Consider the following 17,128-nt stretch of genomic DNA (forward strand, 5'->3'; position numbering starts at 1 on the left):
TTCAGGACAGACCTCCTCCCTTGTACTACTGCTCCTGCTCCTCCTCCCTTCCTCCCTCCCTCTCTCCGCCGCTCTCCACTAGTCTGCCAGCTTTCTTTGGCTACGTCGCTCTAGTGCAACAAGAGAGAGAGAGGGAAAAAGAGAGAGAGAGAGAGAGAGAGAGCGCTGGAGTCGAGCTCAGCATTCACACAGATGGCAGAGAGGAGAAAGACCTGCTGCATGCATTCACTGGATTGCACTGAAGATAGACGCTGCACTTAATCAAATAAAAAGAGGGAGGGGAAAGTGAGAGGTGGACATAAAGACAGGGGAGGGAAAGTTATAAAGTGAGAAGGGGTGGGAGGAGAGCAAAGGATAAAGGGTGGAAAGCTGAAGGAGAAATCCAATCAAAAGCACAAGACTTCGGGAGCAGTCAGACCACAGCTGTGTGTGATTCAACTGCAACATCTGCGTGTGTGTGTTAGTTGAGACGTTCTGAGTCTGTGTGTGAGACCAGAACAAAGCAGTGGCGTGGAGAGAGGCAAAGGATCCAGCAGGAGACAGAGAGAGCGTAGGAGCATCGCTGAGCGCACAGCTTGACTGTGAGACAAATTGACTCTGACACATTGTATCCATCAGTGTGTGTGTGTGTTTGTGAGTCTCATATAGAGGGTGATTGTGTGGTCTCGAGTGACAGTCAGAGGGTCTCCCAATCACGCTGACTGGGCTTCGGTGGTCATTGCCTGAAGACAGAGGAGAAGGAGGAGGTGGTGGGCTGGGGACAGTGGCAGGCCCAGGAGTGGGGGCATGGCCATGGGGGGGCCGCATCCCGTCCTCCACCCTGCACCAGGACAGGCGCTGGGGCTGGGGGTCCTGGAGCTGGGGTTCATCCAGGGGAGCTCCCAGACTCTTTGAATTCAGGCCCTGGATGAGCGGAGGGGTGGGAGCAGGTGGAGGTAACGCCGGGGGAGGGGGTGGAGCAGAGAAAAGTGGCAAGGTGAGGTGTTCGTGGAGAATCTGTGTTCTCCTTGCTTCGCTTGTCCTGGTGTTCCTCACTTCCCTCTTCTTGTCGGTCTCACTCCGCGGGGGAGTCGGCTTCAACTACCTGGAGCCACCTGGGTGGGAGGAGTCAAGACGGGTGAAGTTAGTTCCCAGCTATGTGGGGGCACACCGGCTGTCATTGCCTGACACCCAGCAGCAGAAGACATGTGCCTGTCCACGCTGTGTCGGAGACCCTGGCGTTTCTGATTGGTTTGATGAGAACTATGACCCTGACATCTCTCCTGTCTGGACCAGAGACAACATGGAGCTGCCCTCTGATGTCTACTACTGGTGGGTGGTAAGTATTTTATCTTTACTCATATTATTTCCAAGTTGAATTGAAAATGTCAGTTTGTTCTCTGTTTGTTTTTGCTGTTGGATTCTTGTGCATTCAGACAATCTTCCATCTTGCCTTTCTTCTTATTATAGCTACTGGACACAGTGGTTTGACTAATGTGTGACCTGCAAGGGACTGCCAGTGGTTATGGGCAGGTTTTAGTAGTAGTGAGGAGAGAAAGGAGGTTAAAATTCTAATAAATATTTATTGGAATGCACTTACTTCTAGATGATCCTGTCTAACAACCACCTAGCATACCTTTTTCCAGATGTTGTACATACATAGTAAATATATTGAGGATATAGTTTCTGAATTATTTACCCATACTTTGAAGTAAATAAAGCTGCAGATTTAGTTTTTTATCATCTTAATCAAAGGATCAACAACTATTTCCCATTCATGTGTATGGCACACACAGGGCTAGTTTGTTACATGGAAGTTTATTAGGAGACCAACATAGGGGTGGAGTCATGCCACCATAATCACATCCTTCCTCATCACTGAGCCAACCAATCCCTTCTTACAAGTACTACATGGTCCTCCTGAATCCCTGCCAGTCACATGTCATGGAGAAGAGTGACTGAAGAGTCACTGCTATAACGCAGTGATTCTTCAGTCACTGCGTTATAGCAGTGACTGAAGAATCACTGCTATAACGCAGTGACTCTTAAGCGAAGTGCTTCATTGTGGGTTTCTGTCTGTCAGAGTGTGTGTTCATTTTAAACTATAAATGTGTTTGTAAGTGTTTCCTGTAAGTGTTATATGGTGTCTGTTTTAGACTCCTATTTCAAAGCTGTATCCTCAGCTCAGGTTTGAAATGGCAGAAAACTGCAAACACAGACCAACAGCTGCCAAGTCATTAGGTCACACTGCAACAGGGAGGTGATGGTCTGGGAGAGAGGAGGAGGAGAAGGTATAAAAAGGAGGAGTGGATAGAAAAGGTCAAATATAGAATAAATCAGAGACAGAGGTAAGATAGTTTTTTAATTAAATTAAAAAGTAGATAAATGGAGAAATTGCAGTTACTCAAATGGCCTTTTGAGAGCGGATTCAAAAGAGAACCAATTGCCATGAACTTCCATAAACATCAGTCATCTTCACATTGACTCTTAATTAATCAGTCAACAGTGCTTGCATCAGAATGAAGCTCAGCTCTTGATATTAAAAGTCTGGTAACCCTCACTTTTATATGTAGGCTTTTAAGGGGGTGATTTTCCAGAGGATTGCAAAGAATTTATGTTTGGAAAGAGATTCTTAGTGCAGCTGTGCAATCTGTAAATGGATGTTGGTCTGCAACATAGTTTCTGGCCTTTTTATGGCCCTGCACCCACATGATGTGTGTACTACACGAGCATGCATGTATTAATAATTAATCGCCTTAATTATACAAATAAAAAGCTTCACTGCTGGAGAAGGTTTACAAGTAATTCACTGTCTTTGTTTGTGTGTTTATTAGCGCCTCTGCAGCTTTTAAGCAATTTATTGTATTAGGAGGAATTACCCCACTGAATATTGTTTGCTTTGATACTGCAAGACACCACTTTTTAAATAAATCTATTTTAACTTAACATGAGTTAATGGCCATTAGGCTGGGAAGAGAGAATGAACAGAGGGAAAGAATAATACAATGGCTGAATGTATAGATAAGAACTTCCAAGTACAGTAACAGTGCAGTATATAATAAAGTATTCTGTTACATAGATTAGAAAAATTATTCTGTCATGGATGTAACCAAACCACATGGTGAGTGCATCACATGACCTACACTTTCCCCCCAAATCCAGTGAAGCAGTAAAACAAATGATGATATTATATGCCCTTCAATCAAACCTAATGTGTTATGGTGCTGCAGGAAAGGAATCAAACATTCACTGAAAGACATTTTCTGAAGCATCACTTATTCTAGACTTAACTGGTGTTTTAGCTTTTATGACGCATTTTCATATTAAAGATTACAAATACTCACTTTAAAACACTATGGGTGATTTCTGAAAAAAATGATTCTCCCCTTTTTTGATAGTGACAGCCGAGACAGAAAAACTGCTGAACTCAAGCATTCATTTCCAATTACAGATAATGTTAAAGTGCACTTCAGTTGTAGACAAAAATGATTACCCCCCCCCCTTGAAAATAATATAATAAATAACGACAATTCTGAGCCCCTAGACACTCATTTTAAATTGGGTGTCTTCTCTGACTCTTCAGTTCCAGACTTAGTTAAATCCTTCACTGGTGTCTCTGCAGGTGTTCTCTGCTCTTTAGACACATCTTCTTTTCAGAATCTTCCACGTTTCTCTTCCTCCCTCTGCCAGTCTGGTTTGGTTTGACTCTCTTTAAACTTCTTGATAAAACCTCTCAGTTGTTGAAACTTGGAAGTGCTTTGATAAACGTGTACATCCTTCCTTACTATTATGGTGATTTGTACTATGACTAAACAAAGATGACAGGGCTTAGTAGACAGTTACTCTGTGCAAATTAAAGTATTTCTGGCTTTCTTAGGAGCAATACTATGGTTTAAAGATGTAGTGTTAAAATGTCTTTGCCCATAAAAAACAAAAAAACACTTGAACATAGCTGCCAGGAAGTTTTACTTCAGAGAAGACAAGACAGCATTTGGCATGACTGCCAGAAAACATCTGCCAGAAATTAGTAGCCCCTGAACAACAGCAGTGCAGAATGCCAAGCTGGCTCAGGCTTCAGGCACACAGAAGAAGGAGAACAATGGAGGGGTCAAGGTTGACTGACAGAACAGAAAGAATCCCTCAAATTCAGAGAGGTAACAGAATGAGAAGCAAAGTCAGAGGAACTGGAAGAAAGCTTAGTGGTCTCTGAGCAGCAGTGATAAGCTGCATGGTGCACAGGCATCCCAGAGAGATGAAGAAATGAAGTAAGACAGGAATAGGAGGAGGAAACAAAGAGGGCACAAGGGAGATTAAAGAACAGGAATTAGACATGAGGCAAAAGAGAAGATATATGACTGAGAATCTAAGCAAATGAGATCTGTGTTGAGAGAATTAAGGCCGATGGTGGGTGCAAAGGACTGTGAAAAAGAAGACACCAGTAGTTGTGTGGGAGACAGGGAGGAAGGAGAATGTGAACGCTGGCTTTAACTTTACACACATGGACACACATTTGCTTGTGTACTTTGGCACATGCTCAAGTAGGAACAAGATTTATTTATTTTTTCTTTTTAAATTAGAGAACTTCTCTTTGTCAGCTGCTGCTAGTGGGTATCATCATGCCACAATGAGACGGTTTAAAACAACAATCCAGAAATAAAAGACTTGTTAGTTAACTGCATAGTGTTTTACACCTCTAACAGAAGAAGCAGTGACTGGAGGCGTCCTTAGGCCTGATGTTAAAGGATAGGCTTGTTAAAAACCCTCCTCATGGTCAAACTAGCCATTAGACAGCTGAGTATCGCAGTAGGAGGATGAAGCTGGGGTTGGTGTGTTACTACAGCATCCACCTGTCACTCAAAACTTTTTTTTTTAGACTTTAAAACTTGCTCACACCCAGAGGGTCGCTGGTAACCACCAACTTTTTAAGCAGCTTAGCTGTGTGAATAACAACCAATAACTTTTGTCAATATGAACATGCTGCACTAACAGTTCAAGCACTCAGTTCAGTTTACAGATACAGTGAGCAAGAAAGCATAAATAATTAATTATTCAATCATTTATCAGACTTGAAGTCTGGATGCAAATTCCTGGATTATTTATATCCATTTATTCCGTAAGTGTCAGCTGATAAAAATAACTTGCAACCAGGTAGTCCTGCTGCTGACAAAATGGCAGATCCCTCACCATTTTCTCTTTACTTTTCATGTCTTTTGACAGTGTAGTGCTTCCAGGTGGAAGGTCAGTAGGCTCCTTCCACTGCTGAGTCCCAGAGCTGTTATTGGCTACTGCAACTGTCAATCATTCATGACTATAGCCACTCACTTTCCCTTTCATTGGAACTCAGTTGTGTTGATAGTTTCTTTGAGTTGTTGTCAAAATGTAGAATGCACATGTAGTGACAGTGGTGTAGTGTATATGATTGTTAGGAAAAGTTTTACCCCTGTTTGATATGACTTATTATCGTCAGGATCAGGAATAACATGTTTGAGCCATGTTATTCCTGATCCTGACCAGCCAAACTGTGTATGACTATGAATGGGGTGTCCCTGACATCGCCCGTGGGCTACTGAAGAGCCATTCTTAGTCCCTGCGTGAGGCTTGGACCGTCATCATGTTGGCAGCGTCACAGTTCAACTAAACTCCAAATATAGAAAAGAGGTGGAGCTAAGGCAGGCGGGCAGTCACAGAAGCAGGAACTTCGCACTGTGATTTGACACCCGCTTGTCACTCAAAGGGTCCACGCCCATGTTTATGTGTAATTTTAAGTCCTTATATAATTAAAACAAGTGAGTTATAATAAAATACACCCACTGTACAGTTGGTAAAAAAGGAAAGTTAATATAAAAACCAAAACATCTTTTGTATCAGACTATAAACATGTTATTTCTGCTAAAGTTGTTCATTTTAACATGGTAGTCTATACGGATTGACTCACTTTTGGAGCCAGCTCCTTGTGGCTGCAGGGTGAACTGCAATGTTTAACACTTAAGCATTGGCTTCATGTCTCAGCCCTGGAGGTTGCTGCTGGGTTGGCACTGATGTAATTTTAAACCAATAAAAACTTTCTGTACAGATGTTATGAGCAAGGAGATGATCTATAGAGGCCATGGGCCATATTCACACAGCTTCTAAGAATCCTCTTAGGAAGCTCTTACCCGTTTCCATTTTGTTTGCAGGTAAATCTGTAAAACAGTATTAGTAACGTGTTCTTTTCCTGTCAACCAATCACATCTCTTAAAACAATGCCTCACAGTTAGCAACAGGGTCAACCACGCCTCCTCACTATGATCAAACCAGTCTGCGCCTTCCTCAGAGTCACTCCGAGAATGTTCTAAAATCACTTTTAAGCTAAGAGTCCTTGGAGTTTTTAGGCTAAGATAAGAGCACTCAGAGGATTCTTAGAATCTATGAGAATACGACCCCTAATTTATTTCTGCTGTTTTTATATAGTGGGCATCATTTACTGTTCTCACTGTGTTCTTTGTTTCTTTATTATTGAGATTTAATGAAGTGGCCTAGTGAGCCTATGAATATTATAATGGAATCTGTTCAAGGCATTTTCAAACACGCTGTGCGGCAGTGCATTAAAGCCAGAGAGAAGATCTGAAGGCTTTTGTACAGAACACTGATAGCTTTACATCATTATTTATCCATTAAGCCTGCGACAGAGGGGACAAAATCACCTCCATCCTCCTCCCCTCTTCTTTAAGCCCCATTTAAATCTGTAAAGGAGAAAGAACATTTACATCCATCCTTTATGTATGCTGGTAGTTTATGTGCTGCCCGATACAGCTAAAAAAAGACATTTTTGGTGGGAGTGAAAAGTTTACAAGGTGCCTTTTTCACTCCTCTTTCCACAGCCATCTGTTTTTATTCTTTAATCAGCTTGTTTTTGACATGTGGACAGCTACGCCTATGCTCCTCTGACCACACCCAGCTCACCCAGTCTGACTGCATCCAGTCAGTCTGACACATGGCTATTACCTAAACACACACACACACACAGGTAGGCACAAGCACGTCCTTAATTCCACATGAATGCAGAGAATTGTACATGAATTGTACACACGTACATGGGCACAGAGAAAGTAACTAAATTTAAAGTCTGTTGTCAGATCCAATTTGTCTGCAAAGGAAGGACTACACAATCCTAACCAGACTTTCTCTCTCTTCCTCTCTCTCTCTAGATGCTGCAGCCTCAGTTCAAACCCCACAGCATCCAGCAGGTGTTGCTGAGGTTGTTCCAGGTATTTTATATTATTAAGTCATCTTCCATCACCATGGAAAGCAAAGTCATTACTTCACACCCAGGCAAACGCTGAGCAGAACAGTCTTTATTAGAGGTTTATCTGTGACCTGGCTCATTCCTTTCTGATGTGTCTTTTTTTCTTGTCTGTATGTTTAAATATCTGACTCCCTGAGGCCCAGAAGGCCTTTTATGTATTTTTCACAGAGGTTCTTATAAAGATTTCACTCCAGTACTGAGCAGGGTATATTTTCACAGTCAGGTCTGAGCTGCAGGTTAGATTATTGGATGTCTTGTCGTATTCCACTGCTAGTGTCCCATTTCATTTCCTCTGTAGCTTGAATCTAAGTCTGTTTGATTTGGCTGTGTGTCTACCGCAGGTGATTCCCGGAAGGTCCCCGTACGGCTCGTGGGACCCGGGGCGCTGCCTGCGCTGCGCTGTGGTAGGCAACTCCGGAAACCTCCGTGGGGCCGGATATGGGGCCACCATTGACCGGCACAACTACATCATGAGGTGAGACGGTTAGAGGAGTGATATGAGAGCAGAGTGGATGCAGGGCTGGAGAAAAACATAAGGAATGAAATGAAAAACAAGGAGGAGGAGGGAGGATCGTATGGAACAAACACTGCAGTCCATTGGCTAGATTGTATGTGTGTGTGTGTGTGTGTGAGGGGAAACTTGTGGGTACAAATGAGACAGCAGATGTGTATGTCTGATACTAAATTTAATCTCACTGTTTAATGCTTTCTCCATTCAGTCCTACCATTGGTTGGTATGAGAGGTCATCTGACTTATGTGGTCTACACAGAGAATTGAATGTGCTGAGAAGCTGGAATATATAGATTGTGTCTCGTACAAACCCACGCACAGAGACACATAAATCCCTTTTGTGTCAGCATGCTCCCACTGATGGATGATCACAGAGGCTGATTGTTGTCAGCTGGAGTGAACACAGCTATATGTTGTTTCCTGCAGCGTGTGTTGTAGAGATGTCCTGATATGATGAGACACTCAACAGAGGCAACTTTGTGTTTTTTGTGTGTGCTAAAGGCAATAGCAACCATTCTCCATAGACCTGTGTGGGTAGCTTCCAACTTCCATGTCGGGTTATGATTCCTCATCTCTGCGGTTTGATTATCATTTGTTTTCCCGACGCACAACAGTCTCAGTCACCACCGCCGCCCACCACCTGTCTGCGTGTCTTTTCACTCCAGCTATCTCAGCAAACATCTGTTTTGTTCACTGGCATATGGTTGAATGCACTTTTCTGAGTGCACCTTCCTGTTTATATAAACAGATCACTCCTCCAGACAGTGACTCACATCTACTGTACAGTAAATACGAAGAATGTCAGAGCTGTGTGGCTCAGTTTACACTGGGCAAAGTATACATACCATGTGGCTGTATACTGCAACTGTAGAAACTACAAACAAACAGTAGCTTAGTAAATATGAACAACTTGTCCATCTTTGAATCAGCTCACCCACAGCAGCAGAATGGGTTAATTTCCCTTAATAATAACTGAACTCATACATCCTACCCATTTAAAGCTCTGTCAATCAAAATGTGACCTCTGTGAGTGACATTGGAGCTGCCCACCTCAGCTCCACTTCACCATTTCAACCATACGTAGTGTAGCAGTTTAATGGAGTCAGGTGCTGCCCCCACACTGAGCTTCAAAAACCACTCAGACCAACAGAAGACCCCACAGAAGGTTCACTTATTCTTTACTTATGTTCTGTGCAGAGCCCACATCAATCAAGAAATGACTGCTTAAATACATACATATCTTCAAACTGGTCATAGATGTAATTTTTGCATTTTTAAATCTGGGATTGGGTTTGTTTTTTTATGCCTTCTGTCAAACCATAGAAGACATGAAGTATAAATAAATAGATGGTAGATGATGATGATAATGATTACTTAATTCAACATTTAATGTAACATTTATTTCATTTTATATTCCATATATTATTATTAATTTAGCCAATTTCTCTGTTTTTACATAAATATTTTTCATTTATTAATGATTTATTTTTGTGCGTATCAATCTAAAATATTTTGATTCTCTTTGTCTGTAGACTCTCATTAGCCACTAAAACTATTTTAAACATGTATTGGATGTTTTAAATGCTCCACTCTTCAGCTTATTTCTGCATTTAATTAGTTCTACTTTTACTTTATTTAGACTTTTTAGTCCTCCATTGAAATTTCTATGTGACTGCAGGTTAAGCAGAATTTCTTAATAATTCTATCCATCCATTATCTGAACCCACTTCATCCTGCAGTGCAGGGTCACTGGGGGGTGGAGCCTATCCCAGCTATCTATGGGTGCGAGGCGGGGTCCACCCTGGACAGGTCACCAGTCCATCACAGGGCAACATACACAGACAAACAACCATTCATACTCACACTCACACCTATGGGTAATTTAGAGTGACCAATTAACCTAACAAGCCGCGTAGACTTTCTCTCTCTCTCTCTCTCTCTCTCTCTCTCTCTCTCTCTTCAGGATTAATCTGGCCCCCACAGTGGGCTATGAGGAGGATGCAGGCAGCCACACCACTCACCACTTCATGTACCCAGAGAGTGCCAAGAACCTGGCAGCCAATGTCAGCTTCGTCCTGGTTCCTTTCAAAACACTGGATCTCGTCTGGATCACGAGTGCACTGTCAACCGGCCAGATTCGATTGTAAGATGACACACGCAAACAAATACACACACACGAATATACATAAGCATGGATTAACACATATGTGGACCCATGTGCACAAAAAACATAAGATAAACTCTGGGCACATACTCCATACAGACACTTTGAGGGCATAATAACGATTCACACGCAGAAGCCAGAGACGGAAGAAGCTAGAGAGTTGCTGGGTTGGAACAATCTGTCAGCCGTCAATCATCCAGAATTCATAGCTGCTACAATCATATAAAGTGCTGATTGAATGTATTTAATCAATTTCTCTCGCTCTCTCCCTCAGTACTTACGCTCCAGTGAAGCAGTTCCTCCGTGTAGATAAAGACAAGGTCTGTATTTTCAATGCAATTAATTTTGGCCATTTTTAAATTCACACACACACACAGACAGTAGGACCCTGCCTTACTGCAATTATATCACCCCCTCCCTATTGTTGATGAAGGATTACAGTTAGATTATAAACCTTTCCTTTGTTTTCAGTAATCTTCTGCTCGCTCTTTAATCCATGAAAATAAATGAACTATAACTAATCCCCGTCATGTGAAGACTTTGTGAAGTCTTTGCCTGGTCACAGACACAGTTTTTACAGTGTCTTTGGGTCCAGCCCAGAAAGATAGATAGAAGCTTTACTCCTCCACTGCAGAGCTGGAAGCAACCTGAAGGCCTGTTTGTTGGAGCTGAGTATCACCTGGAGGTAGATGATGAATTTGTAATTACTGTTCATTCTGTTTAATCTTTTATAGCGATCAAAACCGCAACGAGTATTCAATTTTAACTTGGCGGAATCTTTCTCTTGTTCAGGAGGGAATATGCAGCAGCTGTGATTTGCATGAGGCTGTCTTTTAGTGTATAACTGTCCAAACATCTGCAAAAGAAACTTTAAAAGACTGTTTGTTAGTGGGTTTTTTGTTAGTGTGTAAATGTCCAACATGCTCTGTTTGGTAAAGCACAGAGACGCTAGCCTGGTCAGCCAGCCTGATTGTTTTCTATTTTAGACCAACAATTTGGTCTCTCTGTTGAGTTGGATTTTCAGAGTGCAGTATCAACAGACAACAAAATAAACTGCCTCTGGACACATATGGACAGACATACAACTAATCAGAGAATTGAAACATGGTGTAGCCAGAGTGCTAAGGTGATTTATATCACTTTCTGCAAAGTCACCATACTTCTTTGACAAAAACATAGCAGAGCATGCTGCCCGACCAGTGTGTTACCAAGTCAATTAAACAATAAATGACAGTTTTTATGATACATATGTTTACCTCTATTATCAGCCATCCTACCACAGATGTGTATTCAGGCTAGAAAATGCTACAGGTGTGCATCATCAAGTAGTTAAAACGGCTTTAACTCTATTATTTACAAAATTTCCAGCACTACTCCTGACAACAAAAAAGCAAGGTTGCTAGCCAGCAAATGTAAGTTAGTATATTGTACATATAACAGGAATATTAGCCAATATAGTTGGTGACTATATGTATATTTTGATTTATTTTAAATTTAAATTTATTTTAAGTTACACAACCATACATACAGCAGAGGATTTGACTGGCAGCTCCTGTGTTCTGCAAGGTAAATTCACTGTTTTGTCAGTGAAGATTCAGATTTCCTGTAAAGCTTTCTGACTGCAAGATTACAACTCATTAGGTTTTCAGAAGGCTAAACTACATTTTACTGCTGACCCCATCCACAGCAGTTAAAGCAAGTTTCCATTCCTGCTTCTTAAAACCATACCGGCTGCAATTTACTGTCTATGATGAACTGGCCAGGGTTAAGCACAGCATACAACCAGACTTTGAGGAAAGCAAGCTCTTCTGAACCTATGTGCATGGGTACAGTGTGTTACAGTGATTTCTCACCTCTCATGTGTGTCCACTGTTCAGGTCCAAATCTTCAACCCAGCATTCTTTAAATACATCCATGACCACTGGACCAGACATCATGGACGCTACCCTTCCACTGGCATGCTGGTGCTGTTCTTTGCCCTGCATGTCTGTGATGAGGTGTGTACTCCTCGTCCTCCTCACACTTCACGACACACTGTAAATCCCCTCCTCATGTTTGTCCTCCGTTCTCCTGTAGGTGAATGTGTTTGGCTTCGGGGCGGACAGTCGGGGAAACTGGCACCACTATTGGGAGCAGAACCGCTACTCTGGGGAGTTCAGGAAGACCGGAGTCCATGATGCAGACTACGAAGCCCAGATCATCCAGCAGCTGGCTAAGGCAGGGAAAATCACAGTGTTCCCTGGGAAATAACCGGCAGCAGATCTCTGCTGCACATATCTCCCATGTTTGAAACAAAAAGACACACAAAAAGAAGTAATCACACATGAGGGTGAACTGCCATTAAAAATGTTATTCTATTTAGTCAACCTGATATCTAAGAGAACATGTAGACTCCAAGGAAGCAGATGTAGTTCTTTGCACTCATGGAAGTAGACTGTGACGTCCACTCAGCTCTGAGCAGGAGCTCGACCAATGACCATCAACACCGACTTTGACTGTGTGCAGCACTGAGGAAGGCGAAGGTGGACAGATTTTCACTGAGGACTACTGTTCCGTAGCCATGTGGCATCTGACAGCAACAAAGCCATTTGCTTTTTCACATTGAGGTGACAGACTCAAAGCTTCAGAATCCACCGTGAGCACAGTGACACTTTTCACTGTCATAACTCCAATTTATGTGATTTCTGCCAGTGTTACAAGGACTTTGTCTGACTGTGATGGGCTGTAAAACGGCTGCTTACAAGATTCTGGGTGAATGCTGTGAGTTTACAGTGTATGACTGTCCTCTAAAGCCCCTGGGTCCTCACCAATCCGAGCAAGGCTTTAAAGGCCCAAGGAGCCAACATGCAAAAACAAGTCTGTCAGCCATTTTTACTCAGACAGATCACTGCAGCACTAAGCATGAGCTTCTGCAGTCTGCTTTTAAATGCCACAGCAACCACAGAACCCATTACAGTCTATGTTCACATCTACACACAGAGAGACATGTTCTGTTGATTCCTGTGTGAGACTCTAATGAGGCCAGAATCTATCTTCTGGGATTTCATGTTTGGATGGAGGCATGCTGGTTTCTGGACTGGAGTTTAATCCCCACGTGGTCCATCAGGGTCTAATTTGGGAGTGGAGGACTAGAGAGAGTGAGCTTGGGCATGAAGAACCATGACAAAGCCAGCATGAGAAAAACACAGTGGACAGGAAGGGACCTCACTCTGCTTGTGTTTGTGAGACAGACAAACACAGACACTCCATCAGGACTCCTGGAGGAGCGTTTATAAAAGGGTGTACAGATACCCCACTGGATCTTGGACTTATCTGACAGCAGCTCAGCTTCAATAACCACACGCCCTAGCCCCTGCCAATCACAGCTTCAGCTATGTCTGAAGGGGGCGGGATCACTTGACGCCTTAGACTACATCGTGTTACCGCAGACCTGCATTTCCTGTCCTCTTCTGTTCATATCCCACCTGCACAGTGCAGCTTTTACTGTATAGTTCTGTCCATATGACAGCTGGGTTTACACTTTTTGCCTCAAATTAGATTTTATTTTCCGATGACATTTCTGTCATCCTTTGGCAACATCAAATACTCATATTTATATCATCCATTGTGAAGTAATGAACAACAAAAAATTAAGTAAAGGAAGCTCTGTCAGACAGCATAAGAATCAGAAGCATGTGTGCCATTGATGCAGAGAAATAAAGAGTGTTTAGTTTGAGCCGAGGTTGTAAATCCATCTGAAGACAGCAGGATGTTTATGAAGAAGCAGCTGGTGGCTGATAGGAAATGTGCTCCGGGTTCCTATGGAGCTCTGGAAAACACAGACGAGTAACCGACTCAAGTCTTTCAGATGTGATTCGATTTTTACTGCTCATACAAGGAGTGATTGATGAAGCTTCATTACATGCACATAGCTGACTTATGTCGGAGTGTGAATGATCAGTATTAACTCAGCTGTTACTTTGTGTTGTGTTAAATGCTCTGGCTTTTATTTACTGTGATTTTTCAGGCTCACAAATGGAAAAGGTTACTTCAATTTACTTGTGTTAAAAATTGCAGTTCACCCCGCAGCCTCTAGGAGCTAACCCCATTAACTCCAATGTTAAAATGTCCAACTTTACAGCAGCCAACAGCCTCCCACAAAGGTTCAAAATGGCTCTTCATTAACCTACAGATGACATCAGAGTCCATAGTTATACACTGTATATGGGATCACATAGACAGTGTATAACTATGGACTGTTCGGCTTGTGTGAGTAACAGTGAATAACAACAAAAACTCGACAAGTTAAATAGTCCCGGCTGTTTTTCTCTATTAGGCTCTAATTTGTTGCATCAGCTGGGGGTGCACATTTCAGAAGAAAATAAGTTTTTAATTTAAATATTGCAAAAGTAATTAGTGCATGGAACATAAAAACATGCTTCCTAAGAGGAGTACTACAGTTACAGTTTATTTTGTTTCTCTGTGTAGTTGGTATGATTTCTAGAAAGAACAAATCTGCCACCAAAAAGTAGTTTTGAAGTTGTGAGCAGGATGTGAGCTGCTGCAGCACATTACATTCATGTGTACTAACACCCGTGAGACCACTTCAGGGTAAAATTAACCACCTGACGTCTCGAGGGTGGTTAATATATAGGATATAAAGTAAAAGTGTTGGGCTGTCACATTGCCCCAGCAGGTGATGGGAAGAACTGCCTCTGTATTATTCTATTGTCTTCTACATGTTTTGTTGTTTATTTTCAATGTTTTTATTTGCACATGACGGATTTTATATGGAGCTGGGCTCAGTTTGAAGTGTGGCTAAATCTGAACATGTGTTTTTCTCCACACACACACTCTTGCTTTTGTGCCTTGTCCTGTTGCTGCTGGACCTCTCGCCTACAGCTGCTCCATTGGTGCATGCACGCGCACACACACACACACACACCACACACACCACACACACACTTTTTACACCAACATTGAGGCCATTTTCAATCTTAAAATCGCACACTTGATATCTTTGAGGCTTTTCTTGTATGTTTTTAGTTGCACGTTTGTAGAGTAGCTGATGCCAAAGCACCTGAAGGTTTAGATCATTCAGACAGTGGATAAACAGGTGAGGCCCTGTCCCAGTGTGGAAACTCTTATCAGCTTCATCCTTTAAGAAGAACATTGGGATCAGATGGGGGGAAGGCCGGCTAGGTGATCCCTTTCTGCAGCCTAAATTAGAACCCATCCACCCTACCCCACCCGACTGACACATATTTGAGTGCTCCCTGTAGCATCCATAACCCGAAGTAGGTCTTTCCTCCTGCTGCTGACCCAATACACTTATTTAAATTATCTCCCCCGAAGTGATTCTAGTAGCTGTGAGAGGAATTGGGAGCATTCTGAGGGACTTTGTGATTGAGGTGAAATTTGTTCAGGCAGAAATGTAAGCCTAAATTCTTAAGCCGAGTTCTTGTAGTCAGTGGATGTTTTTTTTTAACTCCGTTTTGTCTCTCACACTAGTGGCCAAGCCACAAATATCAGTTAATTACTGATCGCCTGAAAGTATGATATCAGCCTCTGTATGCTGCAATGGAGTTTATCACACCTTCCAATTCCCTGGATAAAAGCAGGCAATTAAATGTATTTTTTGTGGGGTAAATTAACAAAATGAGCGTGGAGATAACGACGAGTTTGAATAACACCTGTTAAGCAAGGCCAGATGCCTGGACGGTTGATATTCTTCTCATGTCTGTGTATTGAATTCGGTATTAGGCTGCAGGCAAGAGACAAAACAGCTTAGACAGACAACAGCTAGAGGGGCCAAAATTAGTCTGGCATGGCTGATCATCTCATGACCTAGCCACATGCAGATCTGCATGTCTGATGGTAGCTTTATGTCTTGCATGCAGACATTTGCGTGCTAAAAAAAAATCATCTCCCTTAATTCTCAAACAGAATGTCTAATTTAATTGCCAGAGAAAGGTTAAATTAGTTCATTATTTGTCCTTTTATTACTCTTAATATATTAGTTAGAATTCAATACCAAGCTCGAGCCGACACAAAATGAGAAAATCAGATTAATTTGTGATTGTGTAGCAGAGGAGAAACAATCTAGCTGGTGTCTTCTACTGTAATAATGTGTGCCAGGAAAAAAGGATTTTCCCTCACATCTCCTCGGTCTGTTTCCCTCAAGTTGCTGTGGCTAAAGCTCTGTGTCAGTCGGAGGTAATGGAGAATAGCTTTCTGCAGCTGGGACAGAAATTTCACTGTTAGAAAGAGCTTAAAGGTAGGGTAGGAGATTTTGAAAACTCAGTGAGAGTCAGCCAGATTTTGAAAGTAAACACACGCCCAGTTCTCTCAGAGTTCACCCCGAAGCCACGCCTCCCAACCAGTCGGTGACTTCGGCCATCATGCACGTACCTCTCTGATGCGTGCAGAGCAGGAAGAGAGTGGCAACCAGCCAACTATACGCACAGGGGCGCCTCGTAGGATTGGCTGATGTTTTTAGCGTTTTATAGCTTCCACAGATGATTAATATTCTTCGTTTTAAAGTGAAACTGCCGAACTAATCTTGTAAAGAGAAGTTGCACTAATTTAACAAAAAGTGCATCAGAATGAAATCTTCTACCCTACCTTTAAAGGAACAAATGCATCATGATCAAAACAGGCTGCCAGTGGGAACTCCTTCCTCATCAGTTCACTGGTCTGAGCTGTACAGAAACGGCTCTTGAGCAGCAGTCCGTCTCACACTTTACATCTGTTAATCATCGTCTTAGTCTTACTTTACAGCCAAAACCGAAAAAAACACAAAACTAGGAGGATAAAAGACAGCTTGGTGAATACATAACAGAAAACTTACATTACAGATACTGTACGCAATGTAGAGATTTTAGACTAAAGTTTGGATGGTGAAACCTTCCGTGTGGCTGGTTTCCTGACTGTTGTCATTGTCTCATCCCAGTTTTCATGCCTCATTCTTCACTAGGACTATGTTTTGGATGAGGCAGCACATGCGTATTTACTACACAGAGACATCTGTATGATGTGTGATCAGACTCTTTGTATCTTATGCTATTGTACAAAATAAAAGCTTCATAAAACATTAACTTGAAGCCTGAAGTTTTATCCTTTCTTTTCAGTAGCCCCCTCCGTTACCACCATGGCAACAAAAGGCCTGAGATCACACTGTCAGTGTTAATAAAACCATCCCAGCTATCAT

General features: G+C 42.2%; 1 protein-coding gene across 1 annotated transcript; it reads left to right on the top strand.

Moving 5' to 3' along the window:
- The first annotated feature begins 907 nt into the window (after positions 1-907).
- st3gal2 (ST3 beta-galactoside alpha-2,3-sialyltransferase 2) lies at positions 908-16,304 on the top strand. Its single transcript, XM_028408409.1, has 7 exons — positions 908-1,318; positions 7,167-7,226; positions 7,606-7,739; positions 9,739-9,918; positions 10,214-10,259; positions 11,817-11,936; positions 12,016-16,304. Exons 1-7 carry the CDS (start codon positions 908-910, stop codon positions 12,187-12,189), a joined length of 1,125 nt encoding a protein of 374 aa, XP_028264210.1. The 3' UTR covers positions 12,190-16,304.
- The last annotated feature ends 824 nt before the right edge of the window (positions 16,305-17,128 follow it).

This window comes from Parambassis ranga, chromosome 6 (assembly GCF_900634625.1).
Source record: "Parambassis ranga chromosome 6, fParRan2.1, whole genome shotgun sequence".
Classification (NCBI taxonomy): Eukaryota; Metazoa; Chordata; class Actinopteri; family Ambassidae; genus Parambassis; species Parambassis ranga.

What these genes read in the sequence shown, in the direction of transcription:
- st3gal2 (XM_028408409.1), top strand. Translation starts at nt 908, where the DNA reads ATGAGCGGAGGGGTGGGAGCAGGTGGAGGTAACGCCGGGGGAGGGGGT. An exon ending in ATGTCTACTACTGGTGGGTG is followed by an intron (nt 1,319 to 7,166) that starts GTAAGTATTTTA and finishes CTCTCTCTCTAG; the next exon opens with ATGCTGCAGCCTCAGTTCAA. An exon ending in CGGCACAACTACATCATGAG is followed by an intron (nt 7,740 to 9,738) that starts GTGAGACGGTTA and finishes CTCTCTCTTCAG; the next exon opens with GATTAATCTGGCCCCCACAG.